The sequence below is a fragment of the Lithobates pipiens genome, unplaced genomic scaffold (genome assembly GCF_037356315.1).
Source record: "Lithobates pipiens isolate NorthernLeopardFrog02 unplaced genomic scaffold, aLitPip1_a1.2 Scaffold_13, whole genome shotgun sequence".
Lineage (NCBI taxonomy): Eukaryota > Metazoa > Chordata > Amphibia > Anura > Ranidae > Lithobates > Lithobates pipiens.
In genome coordinates, this window is record NW_027507718.1 from 381538346 (window position 1) to 381557532 (window position 19187).

The 19187-nt window shown below is 36.8% G+C and overlaps 1 protein-coding gene across 16 annotated transcripts in view; it reads left to right on the plus strand.

Moving 5' to 3' along the window:
* Positions 1-19187, plus strand: part of TENM3 (teneurin transmembrane protein 3) — a 1601892-nt gene that overhangs the window by 1236388 nt on the left and 346317 nt on the right. For 12 of the 16 annotated variants that reach the window (XM_077477263.1, XM_077477264.1, XM_077477253.1 and 9 more), the window contains one exon: positions 16176-16274. The exons of the other annotated variants lie outside the window; for them this stretch is intronic. In XM_077477263.1, the coding sequence (XP_077333389.1) occupies positions 16176-16274 (99 nt within the window). The remainder of the gene's footprint in view (positions 1-16175; positions 16275-19187) is intronic. 16 annotated transcript variants of the gene reach the window in all.

Below are 19187 nucleotides of genomic sequence, written 5' to 3' on the forward strand. Positions count from 1 at the left end.
GCAATGTCTGTGTTAGCATACGTGTGATGGCTAATGGCTAATTGTGCATCCAGAGCCACTGTTTTTATTGCATAAATAGTCATTTATTCCTCATTGGACACAGCTATTTAACATTTGTGGCTACCATCTGTACTAAGTGTGGAAACCTTAGCTTCAATAAAACACAACTTTGCAGTAATGAAATAAAACAAACAAAAAAACAGCTTATTTATGTCAAAGATGTCAAAAGAAGGCACCATTATTGGTATTGATGGGGGGAATAGTGCCCCATCTTTGGTATTGATGGGGGAATAGTGCCTCATATTTGGTATTTGTGGGAGGAATAGTGCCCCATCTTTGGTATTGGTGGGGGAATAGTGCCCGATCATTGGTATTGGTGGGGGGAATAGTGCCCCATCATTGGTCTCATTGGAAGGAATAGTGCCCTATCTTTGATGCCAGTAGAAGGAATAGTACCACATTGTTGGTGCCAGTGAGAGGTATATTGCCCTCTTATTGGTGTCAGTGGAAAGTATCAGGCTTCACTGTTTATTGAAACTAATATTAGTAAACCTGCGCAGTGCTAATTACCAACACAGGGCAGCTGTGCTCTTTTCAATGCAAACGCATGAGAAACTGATACAATAGAAGCACGCTATTGCCTTGTTACAGTTGTATAAAATGGATGCCCAAAAAACATCACTTTTAAGCACTGCCATTGTTTAATAGAAGATTTTAGCTATCATTTTTACGTTTTATTTTCTATTTTTTGCACAGTTTTTGAAATGCGATGGACTTTTTTGTTTATTGATTTTTTTGTTATATATACTTTTTTTTTATGAAATCACAGAATTTCATTGCACATTGCACTTTATTTCAAGCAATAGCACATTGTAAATGATTTACTTGATTGTTAATAATTGATTTATTCACTTCCACTTATGTGTAATCAGCACAGAATATTTGTTTATTTTTTTGTTTTTTGGGTATCCATCTTTTACAGATGTAATAAGGGAATAGCGTACTTCCATTGCATAAGTTTCTCACTATTTATTGTTAGTAGAGAATGGTGCCTTATTGTTGTCAGTGGAAGGAATAGTGTCTTGTATCAGTGGGAGGGACAGTGGCCCATGGTGGAAGGAACAGTGGACCATGGTCCAGATTTGGGCAAGTAAAGGGCCACATCAGGCTCTGGGGCTGTAGTTTGGAAACCACTGCACTAAGGCATTCATTAAAATAATGTAGAATACAGAAGCCCATTTGAAAGGGAATCTGCTGATATTTGTGCAGTATAAGAGGGACTGCATGCAGATAATTGAATGCATGGATGCATGGGTAAAATGAGGAGTAGCATATGAAAAAGTGATGAAAGTAATACAGACATTTGTCATACCTTATTTTGGTTGGCAAAACTGCCTAAAAAATGACAGGGTACATCCAACTTTACCATGTAGTTTTAGTTTTTTTAAGTCATTCTGTCAGTAAGTGCAGCAAAGTAAGCTAAATAAAATGATATAAAGTAGTACTGCCTTTCCAGCAGCCAGCAGGATATGGGACCAGCAGGAGGAACCACAGGGCATGGTTGGGGGGGGCCCAGGTATTCAACACACCCGACTTGATGGATATCCTAGTTGGCCAGAGTTCTGCAATACAGCAGAATTTTAAGACAGGTCTGCTGGAAAGGCAAACATACATCATCTTCTTTTGCCAGCTGGCTATAGTTTACTTTTCTGCACTTACTGATAGGGTTGCTTTAGCTAAGAAAAAAAATATGCTGGGTAAAACAAGTATAAAAGTAAAAAAAAAATCTTGTATGCAAATAGTAAGATAGATGAGCCCAAAACGCACATATATAAGCTAATACATGTCAGAGATCGGCTTCCAGGTTGGAAATATATTAACATGAAAATTCAAAAAGACTGAGAAACACTACCGTAGCGAATTCGTACATGGCACCAAGTAACCTTTGTATTAAATTTACACAACACTTGCAGTACTTGCAACGTGATTTAATTAAGTAATAATTCCTGCAGAGCCAGGCCCTATGCAGTCATTAATAAGTTACCATAGGCAAAGATTTTAATTAGTTTTAATGATTCTTTTTTGAAATTTGTATTATTTATTTATTGAAGTCATTGTGTTTCATAGTATATCTGAAAAACATATACAGAGCGGTGGCAGACCCTGAGTCAGGCTAAATGCATATTAACAGTGTTGCTCACACTATTTAAGCATTAAAATTTCTGTTTAATGTCAGCATCTGTTACTGATTTACAGACCTGTTACTTTCCTCCGTCATTTACAGGAACGCTTTGGTCCACAGAAAGCCTAGATATTATGTCAATATGTATATATTTTGTCAGAAATAACGGAGCTGCCAGGCGCCCCCATTTGCAAAGGCTATGTGCACGTTTGAGTTACTGTCAAAGCATGTTTTAACCTGAGCTAAGGTGTTGAGGGAACCTGTCAGGGTAATATGGGAGCTGCCAATGCACGATCTGAGGCGATCATGTTTATCCTTCCTTCAAATCTTTGGTGAATCACTCGCCCAAAACCAGCATGTACATATCCGGAGAAGCTCTATCCCTACAGCTTTTGTTCAAAGAGGATATATAATATAATTATCACTTATGACTATGACATCATTGGAGAGATTTTCCTTCACTTCCTGTCCCTGTAATGCCCATAAAAGAAATAGAGCGGTGCGGGTATTACCAAGACAGGAAATTCTGTTTCTCGCTCTTTTGTCTCTGTTCCCATCATTTCCTTTTCTGTTAGGGAGAGAAGGAAATATCTTAACTAAGAAAACAGGCAGCAGTACAAGCCCAACTCAGAATCTAAACTGCTCTATCAAAAAAAAAAAAATATATATATATATATATATATATATAATCTTAACCGCTTCAGCCCCAGATGGTTTGGCTGCTAAATGACCAGGAAATTTTTTGCGATTCGGCACTGCGTTGCTTTAACAGATTTTTACCACAAATAGAGCTTTCTTTTGGTGTTATTTGATCATCTGTTTTTTATTTTTAGCACTATAAACAAAAAAGAGTGACAATTTAAAAAAAAAAAAACACAATATTTTGTACTTGTACTATAATAAATATCCCCATTTAAAAAAAAAAAAAAAAAAAAAAAATATATATATATATATATATATATATATATATATATATATATATATATATATATATATATATATATATATATATATATATATATATATATATATATATATATATATTTATTTTTTTTTTTTTTTTTTTTTTCCTCAGTTTAGGCAGATATGTATTCTTCTACATATTTTTGGTAATAAAAATTGCATTAAGTGTATATTGATTGGTTTGCGCAAAGGTTATAGCATCTAAAAAAATAGGGGATAGATTTATAGCATTTTTATTATTTTTACTAGTAATGGTGGCGATCTGCAATTTTTATTGGGTCTGCGACATTATGGCAGACACATCATACACATTTTTGGGACCATTGGCATTTATACAGCGATCAGTGCTCTAAAAATGCGGTTTAACTGTGTTCCCTCTCTGTGTTCTAACTGAAGGGGGGATGGAACTGTATAGGGGGGATGATAGATCGCTGTTCATACTTTGTATGAACACACGATCAGTCTCTTCTCCCCTCCGCTTTAATTTTTTAAATAATTTTAATGGGGATTTTGGAACTTAAGAGATTCTTTGAAGATATAAAGGAAATACTCTCTTGATAGCGGTTCCTGATTTACTCCGATCGATCCCACAACCCTTGAATACTACAGTCGATTGGGAAAGCTGAGATCAGAGGAAAAAAACTTTACTCATCTGTAATCACCACTAAACCATAAAATTGAAACTGTCATTTATGAAGCATGAAGGTGAAGTACATAAGCAGAAAAATAAATATTGTCATGGCATTCCGTTACAGCTAAAAAAAAAAAAAAGTGTAATAGCGGTTTAATTTCATATTTCATCTGACTCAATTGCATTATTTCTATAACCTGTCTGGCTACACTATTTATTCCTAATGATTTAATCACGGCCACTGCATTACATAGACAAGACAAAAAGTCGCCTATGCTACAGCTGCACTTCCTGCATGTAGGGGGCACTCCTAACTGACCAGCCTCAACTTCAGTCAGCTTTGGTAGCTTGGCTAGCAAGCTAAACGGTTGTGGATTTGAGAATACAATGAAAACAGACTGCATACAAGGAGGTGTGTGTGTTTGTATGTATGTGTATATGTATGTATGTGTGTGTGTGTGTGTGTATGTATATATATATATATATATATATGTGTATATATATACATATATATATATATATATATATATATCTATATATATGTGTATGTATGTGTGTGTGTATATATATATATATATATATATATATATATATATATATATATATATATATATATATATATATATATATATATATATATATATATATATATATATATATATATATAAATTTTAAGCATGCCTGGAGTACATGCAAAATAGCTGGTGTGCATTAGAAGCCGAGTTGGAATATTTGCAAAAAGGCTGGAGTGCTTCTAAAGCTGGACGGGGGTATGTGCAAACCATCTGAAATGCACTTAAAGCAGGTATGGACGATAGTGCTGGCACAACTAAAAACAAAAACATACACATTTTTAGGATTTTTTTAAATTTTTGTAGAAAGGAATAAATGAAATTTAAGCCTAATATTCTCATCCCATATCCAAATAGCCCATTTTAGGGGCTATTTAATAGTTGCCAACATTCTAATACTTGTGCAATTCAAGTTTATAATTTTAAAGCCGTATTGTTGTGGCTACATTAGTTTTCTTATTTTCCTTTATTTTCACCTGGTGCTCATGCAGGTATGTACAGTATGTTATTTTTCAACAGAACAGGCTGTACTGCAGATGTATCAGTGTTGAGACAAAGTATTTACCACTGATGGGGTGCTTACAATAAACTTCTCATTTTATTTATGTGTAAACTTTATCCCAAAAGAAATAAACAACTGTTGCTGTTAGATGGGGTTTGGATTGAATTTGTTAATGTATCTAAATCTGCTAGTACATCTAATGCTCCCTCTCCCCCCAGACTAACAGTGCTGCTGTCCAAAGGTGTTACTCCTCCATCCTGAGTGGGGAAACTCTAATAAGGCAGGTGGGTTACTGGTCAGCTCACCTGGTGAAAAACGGAGGAAAAAAAAAAATGCGGCCACCGCATCTGATTGGTAAACGCAATATATTACATTGTGTATTTAATACCGCTGTAAATTAAGGTAGGATAATAACCCCTGTCAGTTGTTTTTTTTTTTTTTTTTGTCATCCCTATCCCATTGGGGAGATTTTCCTTCACTTCCTGGCTCATGGCCAAAACAGGAAGAGAGAAAATCCCTCCAAAATGAGGGAATCCCGGGTGTCGCCAGATCTAGTGTCCTCATTCGAAGTTCTCCCATCTATTACTGTTCTGGTGTCAACTTAAAATTTAGAATTTTCTTTTACCTTTCCTTTCACATTGATAACAGTAAATAGGACAACTAGAGAGTGCAAGTTTCCCTAACGGGGGCTCAGACAGCAATAAAAACTGACAGGTGTGCTAATCCCTCTCAGATCTTTTCAAAACTGAAAATGTTTTGTCTTTAGATATACTTTAATTAAAGTAAAGTTAAAAAACAAAAAACAAAAACATCTCCATGCTTCCTGCTCTGAGCAATGAATGCACAGAACGGGTGCAAACCTCCTTTTGGGTCCCCCACTGGCGTTCTTGGCCCTCTGCTCTGTCCAGTGCCCCCATATGAAGCCGCTTTCCATGGGGACACTTGTGCATGCTTGCACCCGAACCCCGCCTGTTGACACAGGCAGCAGGACTCGGCCCTGCTCCCTTGTCACTGGCTTTGATTGACAGCATTTAGGGCCAATAGCTCCTGGTTCCCTAGCAAAGCCAGAGAGAACCAGGAAGTGAGGGGAGAGAAGAGCCAAAACCGTGCACAACACTGGATCAAATGAGGGCTTAGGTAAATAAAAAGGGGGGATGTCGGCACCCAAACATTTGCAAGGAATGCATTAAGGTAAAAAATAAAAATAAAATAGGCTTCACACTTTATTAATATTCTAGAAGTGTTGTAAAATGACTTTAATAGTTATGAAAAAATAATATAATAATGGTTGTGGAGGCTATTGCATGAATGATAAATACAAACTAAGACATCCATTGTTTTTCTTTTTTAACATATACTACTGAGGTCCTTTAATCCTGGAAACCAATCACAATGGCAATGGGCACTTCGTCAAATGTGAGTAGGTGGGGACGTACATGTGGCGAAATGGCCACATCATAGTTTTTTTCAGAGTTTTTTTTTTCTGTTTATTTAAAGTGAAAAGCTTGTTTGAGGCATTTTTGAAGATCGAAAGCTCATCTAATTCTAGTAAAGCAGGCCCATAGCACTTATGTGTGAATCCTCAGCCCAGAAACGTGTTAATTTATCTGACACCAGAAAGCGTGGATTTTCCTGTACAAAACACAAGTAAAATCACACATTTACACTTAAACATTTATGAATCGCTTTGAATGTGTTGCGGGAATTCAAACCATAATTTATGCTTTATTTGCTTTTGAACTATTTAATAAAATATTAACTGTATGGTTACCGAACTTTACATTTAATGATTTATAAGGGACTGGGGACCAAGCATCATTTGATTTTCCCCGTTAAAATACAGACAGAAAAACGTACATTCGATTTAGTGAAGTCTTTGTGTCAACAAAGCGATGCTATTCCTTGCGCCTTGGTTTCTTCTCTGAAAGGCACTTGCTCAATTTAGAGGAATGTAATCCCATTTGATAGCAGACCCCACATTTAATATTAATAGTTTTAGTAGCAACCCTTACATCAAAATAATCTTATATCCGAGGAAAGTCCTATATCTCTTGTGGCCGAAGCTAGATCTAGTGTTTGAACATCAAGATGTGCAAGAATGACCGTTTTGAACCTAAAGAACCATCTCTGGTGTAACTCTATCAGCATGCTTTTTGTCAATTAAAGTTTGTAGATCTTACACTGTGGAGCTCATCACGTGGCTACAGAAGGCAGTGCCGTGTGTGTGTGTGTGTGTGTGTGTGTGTGTGCTACCCATATTTACCAGCTTTGGAATTCAATAGACATTCCATTTTGTACTCTGAGAAAACCTCAACAAATTTGCACATCTATCATTTTCTAGAGAATCATCATTAAATTATTATTCATTTACTGTAAGATCTACTGACTAATTGGGCAAAGCAAACACACTAAGTTTTAGTAATTTCAGAATCAACAAATGCATATTTTGCAGAACAAAATTTGCTGATCATGGAAAGCACATTTGATAGGAAAGCCTGCTATGCAAATCAGTAAAGTCTATGCAAAGCCAAAACATACAAATTCTCCAGTAAAAAGTATTAAATTATCCAATCCTGTCCAGAATTACATTTTTTGTAACTTAGTTTGGGATAGAATAGGGAATGGTTATGACCCTTGGAACATCCCTGTCAGAGGAGATCCCTGTAAAGTGAAGGGATTTTCCCTTCTGGTCTGAGTCATGATCTATTATCTACAAGCTGACCAGCATGCACTTAGATAATGACCCATCTGCATGCCTCCTGCAACTTACCCCCCTTTCCAGGAGACAATATAAAAAAAAAATCCCAACCTGATTGATGCAGCCAGTGTGCAATTCAACCACAAATGACCCGCCCTCCCCACTTGTACAGTATTCAGCCATTGGTCTACTTATAAGAAATCAATACAATATGCTTAGTGCTCTGGTCCAAATCATTTGGTGGTGGGGGGGATTTTGGTGCGGGGTAGTTGTTCAAGATTTGGGCTTGACCCCTAAGTTCCAGTGAAGGGACCTCTTAAGGCGTCCACATACCAAGACATTTAGGACAGTTTCATGCTCCCAACTTTATGGGGACATCTAGGGCAGGGATATGCAATTAGCAGATCTCCAGCTGTTGCAGAACTTCAAGTCCCATGAGGCATAGCAAGACTCTGACAGCAATAAGCATGACACCCAGAGGCAGAGGCATGATGGGACTTGTAGTTTTGCAACAGCTGGAGGTCCGCTAATTGCAGACCCCCAATTTAGGGGATGGCATTACTGCGCACCTGTGCACAAAGCAAGGTCCATAAAGACATGGGTGATTGAGTTTTAGGTGGAGGACCTTGACTGACCTTCAGAGTCTTGACCTCAACCTGATAGAACACCTTTGGGATGAATTAGAGCCAGGCCTTCTCGTCCACATCAGTGCCTGACTGGAAGAATGATCAAACATTCCCATAGACACACTACTAAACCTTGTGGACAGCCTTCCCAAAAGAGTTGAAGCTGTTATAGCTGCAAAGGGTTGGCCAAATCAATATTGAACCCTACAGACTAAGATTTGGGATGCCACAGAAATTTGTGTGTAAAGGCAGGCATCCCAATACTTTTGGCAATACAGTGGATTTCTTTTAAGACTATTAACACTTTGTAAACTGATCATTTGAATTAATGGGCCTACAGAACAGGTTTTTTTTATTCACATGTAATGTGTATAAACTTGAGATATTTTCATTTAATCTGAACATAGGGCGTGAAGAATGTCAAGATTATCACATTTCACTATGGATTAAATGTCATGAAAGGATATCCTGCTAATCCTGGACTACTTTTAAAAATACTATATACCTGGCTGTTATGTAGATCTACTGGCTTCAGTTATTTCTATGCCACTAACCTAGATCAAGTATGTGGATCAGGAAAGGAAGATATGCGAGTACAGTATATATAAGTACTTAGCATGACAGGCAACAATGGCAGCCTCCATGTTTTTCTCATTAAATGTTTCATTTAAGAAGGTTGCAATTGTTCTACATATATTGAAAGAGCTCACCCAAACAATGACCTGGGTGAACAGAACCAGGACCAGTGGAAAGTCTCTAATCTAAAATAATAATTTAATTTAATTATTCTTTCCTTCACACTTATTATTTCAATTGAAATGATTAAATGATGAGTTTTATTTAGGAATGCCAAACTTAAAAGAAATTACTGGTGTGTATGACAAAATCCTTAAATTACCAGATTTAATATATAGAAGTTTTGGATAACTGGACACAATTGTAGTGAGAATTGGTATTCTTAAAAACAATCATAAGAAATATAATTTCTGTTACAGAGCTGATTTAAATATCCTTTGCCCACTCTATTAATCCTCATTGGAGCAAGGCTTTTCAAACTGCGTGTACATTTGCTTCTTCGCACTCTTTCACAATATTCATGCATGCTAATAACAAACCCATCAAAGAAATTCCTGCTAGAAATAACCAGTGAGCAAGTCACAGGAGCACATGCATGTCTATTACAACTCAAAATTGGGAGCATACACACCTGTTGTGATGTGAAAATGTTGAAGCTAGCTGTGGGCTCCTCTGGGTACACACTTTACACACTTCTGGAACAGAGTATTCCATCATAAATATAAATGTGTTTTATTTAATATAGCTATGCATTGTTTTACACCTCACATACCCACCTGCTTGCTGCACGTCCCAAAGATAGGTTTGTCTTCTTATAAGGCTGTAGATTTAGCCAAGGGAGAACATCAGTTGTGGACATTTTCTCTGCACTGGTTTCAACTGTGTGTGTGTGTGTGTGTGTGTGTGTGTGTGTGTGTGTGTGTGTATATATGTGTGTGTATGTGTATATATATATATATATATATATATAAATATATATATATATATATATATATATATATATATATAATCTCTTTAGGAGCTAAGCATTGGCATCTTAATAAAACACAGTATTCCTGGAGAGTTAAAAATTCTTTAAGCTTAAATCTCTATGCTTATAACAAGAGTACAGGTTGCTGAGATTATTTACAGTATAGCATTTACCCAGGTACAATTGATATTCGTTTATTTATGGGTTACATACCATTCTAATTGGGATATGCCCTGTTTTCTGTTCTGTAATAAAAAGTCTAAATGACATGTCTAATAATAAGAAGAAGAACTGGACTCAATACTGTCCACCAAAGGCTCTAGAATGTACATATCTGAAGGCTTGTCTGGGAGCAGCCAACGAGTAAGCTCCTTCTACCACCAGTCCAGAACAAAAGGGAACAGTTAGATGCCAGTCCAGTCCAAAAACAAAGCAAGGGAAAAACACTGTAACCCCAGCCCAGTGCAGAAGGAGAGACAAATAGTCCAGCAACTGGGGAGCCGTTAAGGTCAAATTATGGACATAAGTAAGTTAAGGAAAAAAGAGGGATACATGTTTGCAAATTGGAAATGGGATGGGAAATCCATTGCAACCTTCATATACATGCTTGCGAACCTGGATGGCTTTGGTTGAATTCTAATGCATACAATCTGGATAGCTAATTTCCACAAATTGTTTATATAAAGCACATTGTTACAAGCACGTTTTTTTTTTTTTGTTTGTTTGTTTTTTTATATCCATATTAAATGTTACCATCAACAAAATCATTATTTTAATGAAGGCATTGTATTGTTACATTTTTGTACATTGCTGAAAGGAAGTGTTTGGTCTAATAACATTGTACTCTTTTTGCCACAACCACTGTGAGGTTCTTTTTAAATTATTATTTCGGAAAACTGTTTTAATATGCAACTTTTGATATTTTTATAACATTCAGTACTCATTAGATTCAAAAGCAAATTAAACACTGTGCATCGTATATGTCACGGTATTTGGTGTGATGCTGTTTGGAATTAGCATAGAAACACAGGCGTTATGAAAAAAAAAATCTAGCTAAAAATAAAGAGCTGTTTTTTTTAACCTTGTGTGAGACTAGTGTCCCTGCTAACAGCTCATCTTGATGTGATTGTTGCCCATTGCAATGCCCAAATTTCATTTGGGATAAATGTCATCAAAGAATCCTAGTGGTGAAACTGTATTGTTGTAAGTCTTTGCTTTTTTACATTGTTGTAAGTCTTTTGTTTGCTTTTTTACAGTTATAAAATTATGTAATTATGCAGCAGTAGAGGGAAATCACAAGAGAGTGCACACCAAGAAATCAAGATAGGTTGCAGGAACTAAGTGTAAGGTGATGGTAGTACACTCAGTTTTAGCTAATATATAGTGGGGACACTTAGGACCATTTACTTCATAGTCTTTGGTATAAAGTCAGGAAGTGGGATAAGGGCACTCCTAATGGATTAACAGGCCCAGAGAGGTAGCAGGAAGGGGTGTGAGACCAGGATAACATAGTGGAGGGCAACCTTTGACTTCACCTGGAGGCTTTCATTTTGATAAGTACAAACGCCTACAAGGAAATATATTGTGGAAATATTTCCAGACACCAGGAGTCAAATTGCTCTGTGCCCAGACATGGGGTATGGGGTAAGGAAGGGTTAACACTCAGTCAAGTTTTTGTTGCTGTCTGTGTCCCCACTGTGGAGATTCACACTTCTATTTGTAATGGTGACCATTGTCAATTCACTTTTTAAAGCTGTCTTCAGAACAAAAGGATAAGAGAAATTTTTCAATGGGGCAAATATTCCAATGACAACTGTCTGAGGTGGAAATGTATGTAATTTTAGAGGATTTATTTATACTTCATGCTGTGTATTAAAGGCAGGATATGAAAGGAAATCTGCCTTGCAGGGTACAGACCGCAAAAATAACTTAACAAGGATTTTAATATATACACCCTCTATCCCAAATGAAAATAAAGGTTTTGGCTACTGTATATATACACTTCAATTATCTTGTATGCTGTTGTTGCTATTTGTAACTCTGACCCACACCCCCCTTCACCCTCATCTCTTCTGGCCACCTGTGGTAACCCTTCTTCTGTTTTATTAAATCATAAAACACTTGAGACGTAATTTGTTTAAAAGACAAGTTCAGGATTTAAAAAAAAAATTAACATTTATATTCACCTAGGTGGATGTAGCATTGATCCAATGCTGCATAAGTCCCCCGCCAGCTCTGCAGTGAGAGCTGAGCGAACAAACACTGCTGATCACTCAATTATATCCTTCCGCTCTGAGCAGAGAGCCATAACTTTCAGTCAGCGGCTCTTTGCTCTCCCCTCCAGAGCTCACTGGAGTACTGAGCTGTGAAGGGGGTGGGAGGGGCTGGCTCACGCTCTTGGCAGAGCCAGGTGCCAGTCCAGGCTTCTGGGAGGATACCCACCATGTGGTTGGGATCATTCCCACACCTAAACTGGCTGAATGATGAGCGCAGAACATGCTGAACTCATGTGATCCATAGGAGAAGCATGCCAAAAAAAGCCTTGGTGATACTTCTCATTTAATTAACAAAATTAAAATATATACAGGCTTTATAGTCCTGATTACAAATAATGTAATTCGGGACAGGATTGGATAATTTAATACTTTTTACTGTAGAATTTGTAGGATTTCAGCTGCTATGTTGCTGTTCAGTTGGTTGCTTTGGGAAATACAGAAGCTTTGAGTCCTTCAGTTGTTGTAAACCTTTATGTTTATTTCCAGTTTTTTTGTATTGTCAATGATTCATCAATTCCATGGCCTTTTTCAGCATCTTTCATGTTTACCATGACTTACAGGTTATCCCAAGGAATGCACTCTGAATTCTCCTTAGCATTGTTTTTTGGCATTCCAAGTAGACAAGTTGTAGAAAAGTAGACATCTTGTCAATATTGCATGACAAGTGCAGCATGCATGTTTTAGATGGCTGCTTAGAAAATCCCCCCAAACAAGTCATGCTCTTTGAAAAACAGTGCAGCGCAGATATGGTATGCTATGCACATTTTTTTGTTTTAATGTTAAACCGAGACTCATGTCTTATTCTTATGAAGTAAGTCATAAAAGAAGACATTGCACCAAAGAAATGGGCAAAATATATAAAAAAAATCAGTATTGATTGAACATGCGCTCATCATTTCTCTTTGATCTTTATTTTCATGACAGTCAAATTCTGGGATTGGCACTGGTACCCCTGCCTTTTCCCTGTTTTTGTGTTTATGATATTTTACTTACACAAATACTAAACCATAAAGTTTTCAAAAGCTAACTCCCCAATGTCCCCAATGTCCAGCTATACTTCTCACTGGTAGAATGATGCATACTTGTCAATGCGTTCCCATACCCCATAGGGGTGACCATGGCCAGACTTGGTGGACAGTATATAGAAATGTAACTTGCTTTGAGTGTTCAATAATTTTTATTTTTTTAAAAAAGGTTAAAATAGGCAATGGAACATTTAGAAATAATTCGTAATATTAACAATATGTTAAATATATTGTTTGAGATAATGTTGTGAATGTGTACATTTCCTAGTAGTAAAATACTTTTGTTTCTTTTTTTATGGAATTGATTTAAATGTTTGCTGCTTGACCCTTGTGTTCATCTTTTTGTAGATTATTGGTTTTTATATGTTTTATTTTACACTATCATTAAAGAATAGATAAAATGTGGATTGGGTTATAACTTAAATTTATTGCTCCTTAATCACCTATTTGTTAAATGGAATAGCAGAATTGCCAGTTTAATATCTGCATCTAGACTGTGATGGATTTCGAACATCATAACGGAACTCAAACATTTTTATTTTAAACTTTTTACTATGTTATGAGTAATATTATGGCACAGGGTAATTAGAGTTAAATATGAGATTTTTTTATTATTTTTTTTTTCATATATGTTTCATCAGACTTGAAATGTTCATTTGCCCATTGAAACCAGTCCATCTTAAAACTGGCCATATACATTAGTCATGGCATCTTTCTCTAAACAAAGGGCATGGTAGTTGGGTTTCTGCTCATGCTGCTGATGGCAATAGATGAGAGAGTTATGTGTAGATAATCCTGACAGCAGGAAAAGAAATAGCAGTTGGGGAAGATGTCTAACCTGTTTGATGGCTCTGTTCCCCAAAAACACTTATCCGAGGCTGTTGTGCGCTTCTCCTGGACATAACACAAGATGTTTGTTTGATCTTGCCCCAAAAAAATAAGCCGTTCAGGTGACTGTTATATACCTATAATCATTGCTCTTTTTTGTCAAACTTTTTTAATAGATAATTAAAGCTTGGTTGAAGGCTTTACTGAACATTTTTAATATTATTAACCCAAAATGTTCTTAAAATTAAAAGTAAATGATCATTAGTACACTGTAAAGAGACCATAAATGACACATAATTGTAAGCCTAGAAAATATAACATTGTGTGTCTATATTTTAGAAAATATAACATTCTGTGTCTATATTTTCTTTTTTACAAATTATAGAGCCTTTATTATAATGTACATGCAAATTAGCATATCCGTATGTAATATAATTTCCAGGAAGCATAGCCTAAAAGTTTTCCTACCCATGTTCAGTGTTACGGTGAAATGTGTGAATTCGTAGGGATATTTAAAATGATCTGTAGTAATTAAGTATACAAATGGGTATTAGTAGCATGTGTATGCTGGTACCCTCTAGCAGCTATTCAGATGACCTGTAGGGTAATTAAATATTCATTCTTATTGCTCACACAGATTACCATAGTAATGAGTACTGTATAATAGATATATTTTATCTTTGTCATTAAGTAAAGGAAATCTATGGTCACAGCACCCGTTTTCATTATATAACATCAGCATTGTAATAACAATACAAATTATTGTTATTTTTGACAATACAATATACAATAGGCTTACCTAAGAAATCTGCTTTCATGTTGTGAGTTCTGCCTGTCTGTTGGCCATGCCTTTCCACAACTTCCTGGATTCCCAGAATGCTTTGCAGCTTTTTCTCTGCTTTTTACTTTTCACTTCTAAAGACTACATATCCCATGGTACTTTGCTGCCTGCAAGCAGAAATGCCTGTACTGTCTCCACCACCTGAAAAGCCTCCTCTCGGCACCTATGTAGTTCAGAAAGCAGGCTCTATGAAATGTGTGACATATCAGTGCCTATTAACAGGGACTATAGAATAGGTGTGTCAGAATTCCAGGACATAAATGTGGAGGGATTTTCACAAAGAAAGTTTACAAAGTTCATAGACAATCCGAGAAATAGGAGCAAGCTAGGAATATATGAAATACAATGTAGAAATCAAGGTGATACTAAAGGCTTGTATTTTTTTTTCTTTTGTTTTTTTTCTTTTGCTTACAAATTACAAATGTGCCAAACTTACCTGCTCTGCAGTTTTGCACGGCACTTCTGGCCCCTCTCTCTTGCCGAGTGCCCCTACAGCAAGCAGCTTGCTATGGGGCACCTGAGCCGAGCCGCTGCTTTGTGTATCCATTCAGACACTGCCCCTCCCCCACTCTCTCCTGATTAGTTTCAGTCGCTTTGATTGACAGCAACAGGAGCCTATGGTACCTGCTGCTGTCTCAGCTAATGAGGAGGGGGAGTCCCAGACAGCCGAACCTCTTGTACAACATCGCTGGTTCGAGATGGGCCCAGGTAAGTATGATGGGGGCTGAGGGGGGCTGCTGCACACAAAAGGTTTTTTTATCTTAATGCATAGAAATACATTAAAGGGGTTGTAAAGGTTTGTTTTTTATTTTCTAAATAGGTTCCTTTAAGCTAGTGCATTGTTGGTTCACTTACCTTTTTTCTTTGATTTCCCTTCTAAATGTTTTTTTCCTTGTTTTCTTTGTCTGAATTTTTCACTTCCTGTTCCTCCTCAGTAAGCTGTTCAGTAAGCTGTTCTGGCTGACTAAACACCACTCTGATGATGGTGTGAAGTTTAATGAGGAGAAACAGGAAGTGAGAAATTCAGACAAAGAAAAAACATTTAGAAGGGAAATCGAAGGAAAAGGTAAGTGAACCAACAATGCACTAGCTTAAAGGAACCTATTTAGAAAATAAAAAATGAAGCTTTACAACCGGTTTAAGGTAAAAAAAAAAAACTTCTGACTTACAACCATTTTAATATATGATTTTACATTTTGATCATAGATATGCTTTAAAAATTGGCTTTGCTGGAAGAACATTTTTCATTCATGTCCCTAACATTTCCTCTATTTCTCTTCATAAAGAAATGTTACATGATACTTCCATCATATTGTGTTCAACTTCTTGTTTAAAAGGATACATTTTTGACTAGGTAGCTTTGCTACAGTAATGGAGTTTACTACTAGAGCCACAACACATTTATCTTAACCGCATTTGTGGCATCATTATTTTGAATTGGCTTTTGTTTGACCCATTGTAATGCTATTAATGTTTTTCTTATAGAAAATTAGCAAATCACCCAGTTCTTGAAAATGGGCATGACAACTTTATAGAGATGGCTGTGTTTCCACCACCTTGCCATGATGGCGACTATGGGGATGGGTATGTGTCTCTATGTTATTTTGATCCTAATGCTTACATGGAAAAGCCAGCCACAGCAATGTCTTCCAAAAAAGTCAGTCATCCAAAAAGTATTAGATTATTATACGTTTCACTGGTTTGATGTGGAAGGGGGTCAACATTGTAAGGATTTCCACCAGTGCTACAAAGTAAGAAATGTTTTAACAGAAAAAGCAGCGGTCCTAGTCACTGGCTCCTCTAGGAGGATGGAGGACGTGCATTGCGCAAAAAAGGAACTTTTTATTTGGCCTGTCAATCCACAATGACACAGTTTCCTCAAATAATGCTCCAGAATTTTATCATCTCTATGAATGTCAATGTGTGTACAAAACTATAAAATAACTGTCACCCGTGTTAGAAGATTTCAGTTTAATGCGATGATTTTCCTATTAGAAAGTTTTCATTCTGGTTATCTCTAAGATTTCTCTTGAGCTGCACAAAACGGAACGTTTTTCTGTCCCTGAATGTAATACTTTGCACCAGCCCCATTCCTACCAGAACTGATGCCTTCTGATTTTCTGCCTATTACGTCTCATATACAGGAATCTGATTAAATATGGAAATATGCAGATTGGCGTTTATTATAGCTGTTTACAGCAGAGAGCTGTGGACTTGAAATAGCTTTTTTTTTTCCAGAGCATTGCATTTGTTGAAATGACTGTCAGGTGATATTAATTCAGGTAACATAGCAATGAAATTTATCTTGTTTGTAAGCTTTTCATTTTGAAAATTACGCTGGCAGGGATCACCTCCCGGTGTGAAAGTTGTCCAGAGATAATAGCGCATCAGTTTGAAAACATAATAGATTTGAGAATACAAACCCGCCAACAGCGCACCAATGCTGTTTATCAGCCTCCAGAACATACTGTGTCACAGTCAGAAGCATTATGTATTTGCACTTTTCTTCATTTTATGCCACTTGCACTTTATTTACATGTAAATGTTGTATGTTAGAGGAGTTGTTAACTGACATGTAGCTTGCTATTGCTGGGTCAAATAGAAGAGAAAATAGCTTTGCTCTATTGCTTTTGGTCTACATTGCAATCTTATGCAATGCAAGGATGACCATTATGTATTTTGGTCATCATCGTGATAAGTTTAGCTCAGATATAACAATGGCACGTGTTCTCACTGAAACATCCATCTACTATTAGTGGTTAACATTGCCTGTCCAGAACTGTTGGGTGGAACACATTGTAACCTAATGCCGTGTACACACGAGCGAATTGTCCGGCGTACTTAGTCCACCGAAACGCATTTCAGTGGACAATTCGATCGTGTGTGGGCTTCAGCTGACTTTTCCAGCGTAAAGTCCGGCGGACTTAGAAAGTAGTTTTGCACTCCAATCTTTCTGCCGGAATTGGGTTTCAGCAGACAATACGTTCGTCAGTATGCTAGTCCGGCGGACTAAGAATGACGCATGCTCAGAAGCAAGTACGAAAAAAGGAAGCTATTGAACTTCCTTTTTTTAGTCCCGTCGTACGTGCTTTACATCATTGCGCTAGCAAACGCTGGAGTTTCTGTGTGTCCGTGTGTGGCCAAGTCCGTTCAGTAGAAAGTCTGCCGGACTATCCGCCGGATTGTTTGCCGGACTAAGTACACCGGACAATTCGCTCGTGTGTACGCGGCATAACCCGTACTGATATCTGCATTCCTTCAGAAACAAGATCTGCAAGCTGGATTTTCTGTTTTACATGTTAGGTCTAATACCTTTGCTTCACATCCTTACATTTTGTATGGAAGTGAAGGGAGAACTTTGGGAGGGAACCTTGGCTACCATCACTGGAAGAATTCAGTGAGCAATGGCCATGAGGCACTGTCCAGAGTTCTGAGGGATTTCCATACTTGAGTCCCAGTGAAAGTATACCATTAATGAGCTTTATTATAATGGCTTCCACTCAACACTGCCACTTCAGCTGAGTAAACAAAACGACTTTAATTGCGAAGCAAATATTTCTAGTCTTCAGAACCTGAAGCTGAACTCACCACATACATGTTCTAACTTATACTTGTCAACACTCAATAAGCTGAATAACCTGATGATAGTCAGGTGCATTTCATCTAAATTCTTGCCACACCCAAAATTCCCATCTGCTCTTCTTCCAGAATTGTGGGGCATCAGGTCCCTTTCATTGGCAATGTCCTGGCTTATTTTCAGAGGACACCTAGAACATGGTCTTTCTTATACTTTGATATGTGAAGCCATGACTCACTATATAATCAATATTATACTGTGTCAAAATGATTTTAGGTTCTCAAAGGGACCATTGTGACCTTTTTGAAGGTGTTTGCAAGCACCAATATCACATTGTAACAGAATTGAACGATTATCCGAGTTTTATGTGTGGCAACCAATCAACCAGTATGCTCTCCACAGGTAGTTGAACAGAAGTCAAATACGTGAACCTTTATAGCAAAACACATTCCACTTTTGATTGAATTCTTATGATTAGTATGACTGTTACATTTACTAAATGTCAACATGCTATTCCATCCTTTATGAATGACTTTTCATGTCATAAAGGTATCTCAGTTTATTTGAAGCATACAATAGGGGACATTGCTTGTGAAACATCAATGTTTTATCAAGATGTTGATACATTTGATAAGAGGTAACAGGTCAGTTACAAGGCCCTACTTTATGTAGTTGTGGAATGTTAATAATAATAATAATGATGATGTGTTGAAAGTACTTTGCCATGACCAACACATCTCAAAAGAAGCCACTTGTGCCAAAATCCTCAGCTAGTGTTACATCAGTATTATCAAATGAAGAACGTTTTAAGTGATATTGTTTAACATTATTTATGAGTGGGAAAATATCAGCCTTTTACATCAGCTTGTATTCCACAAGTTTAACAGAACATACCACTATTTATCTCTATTTATATAGTA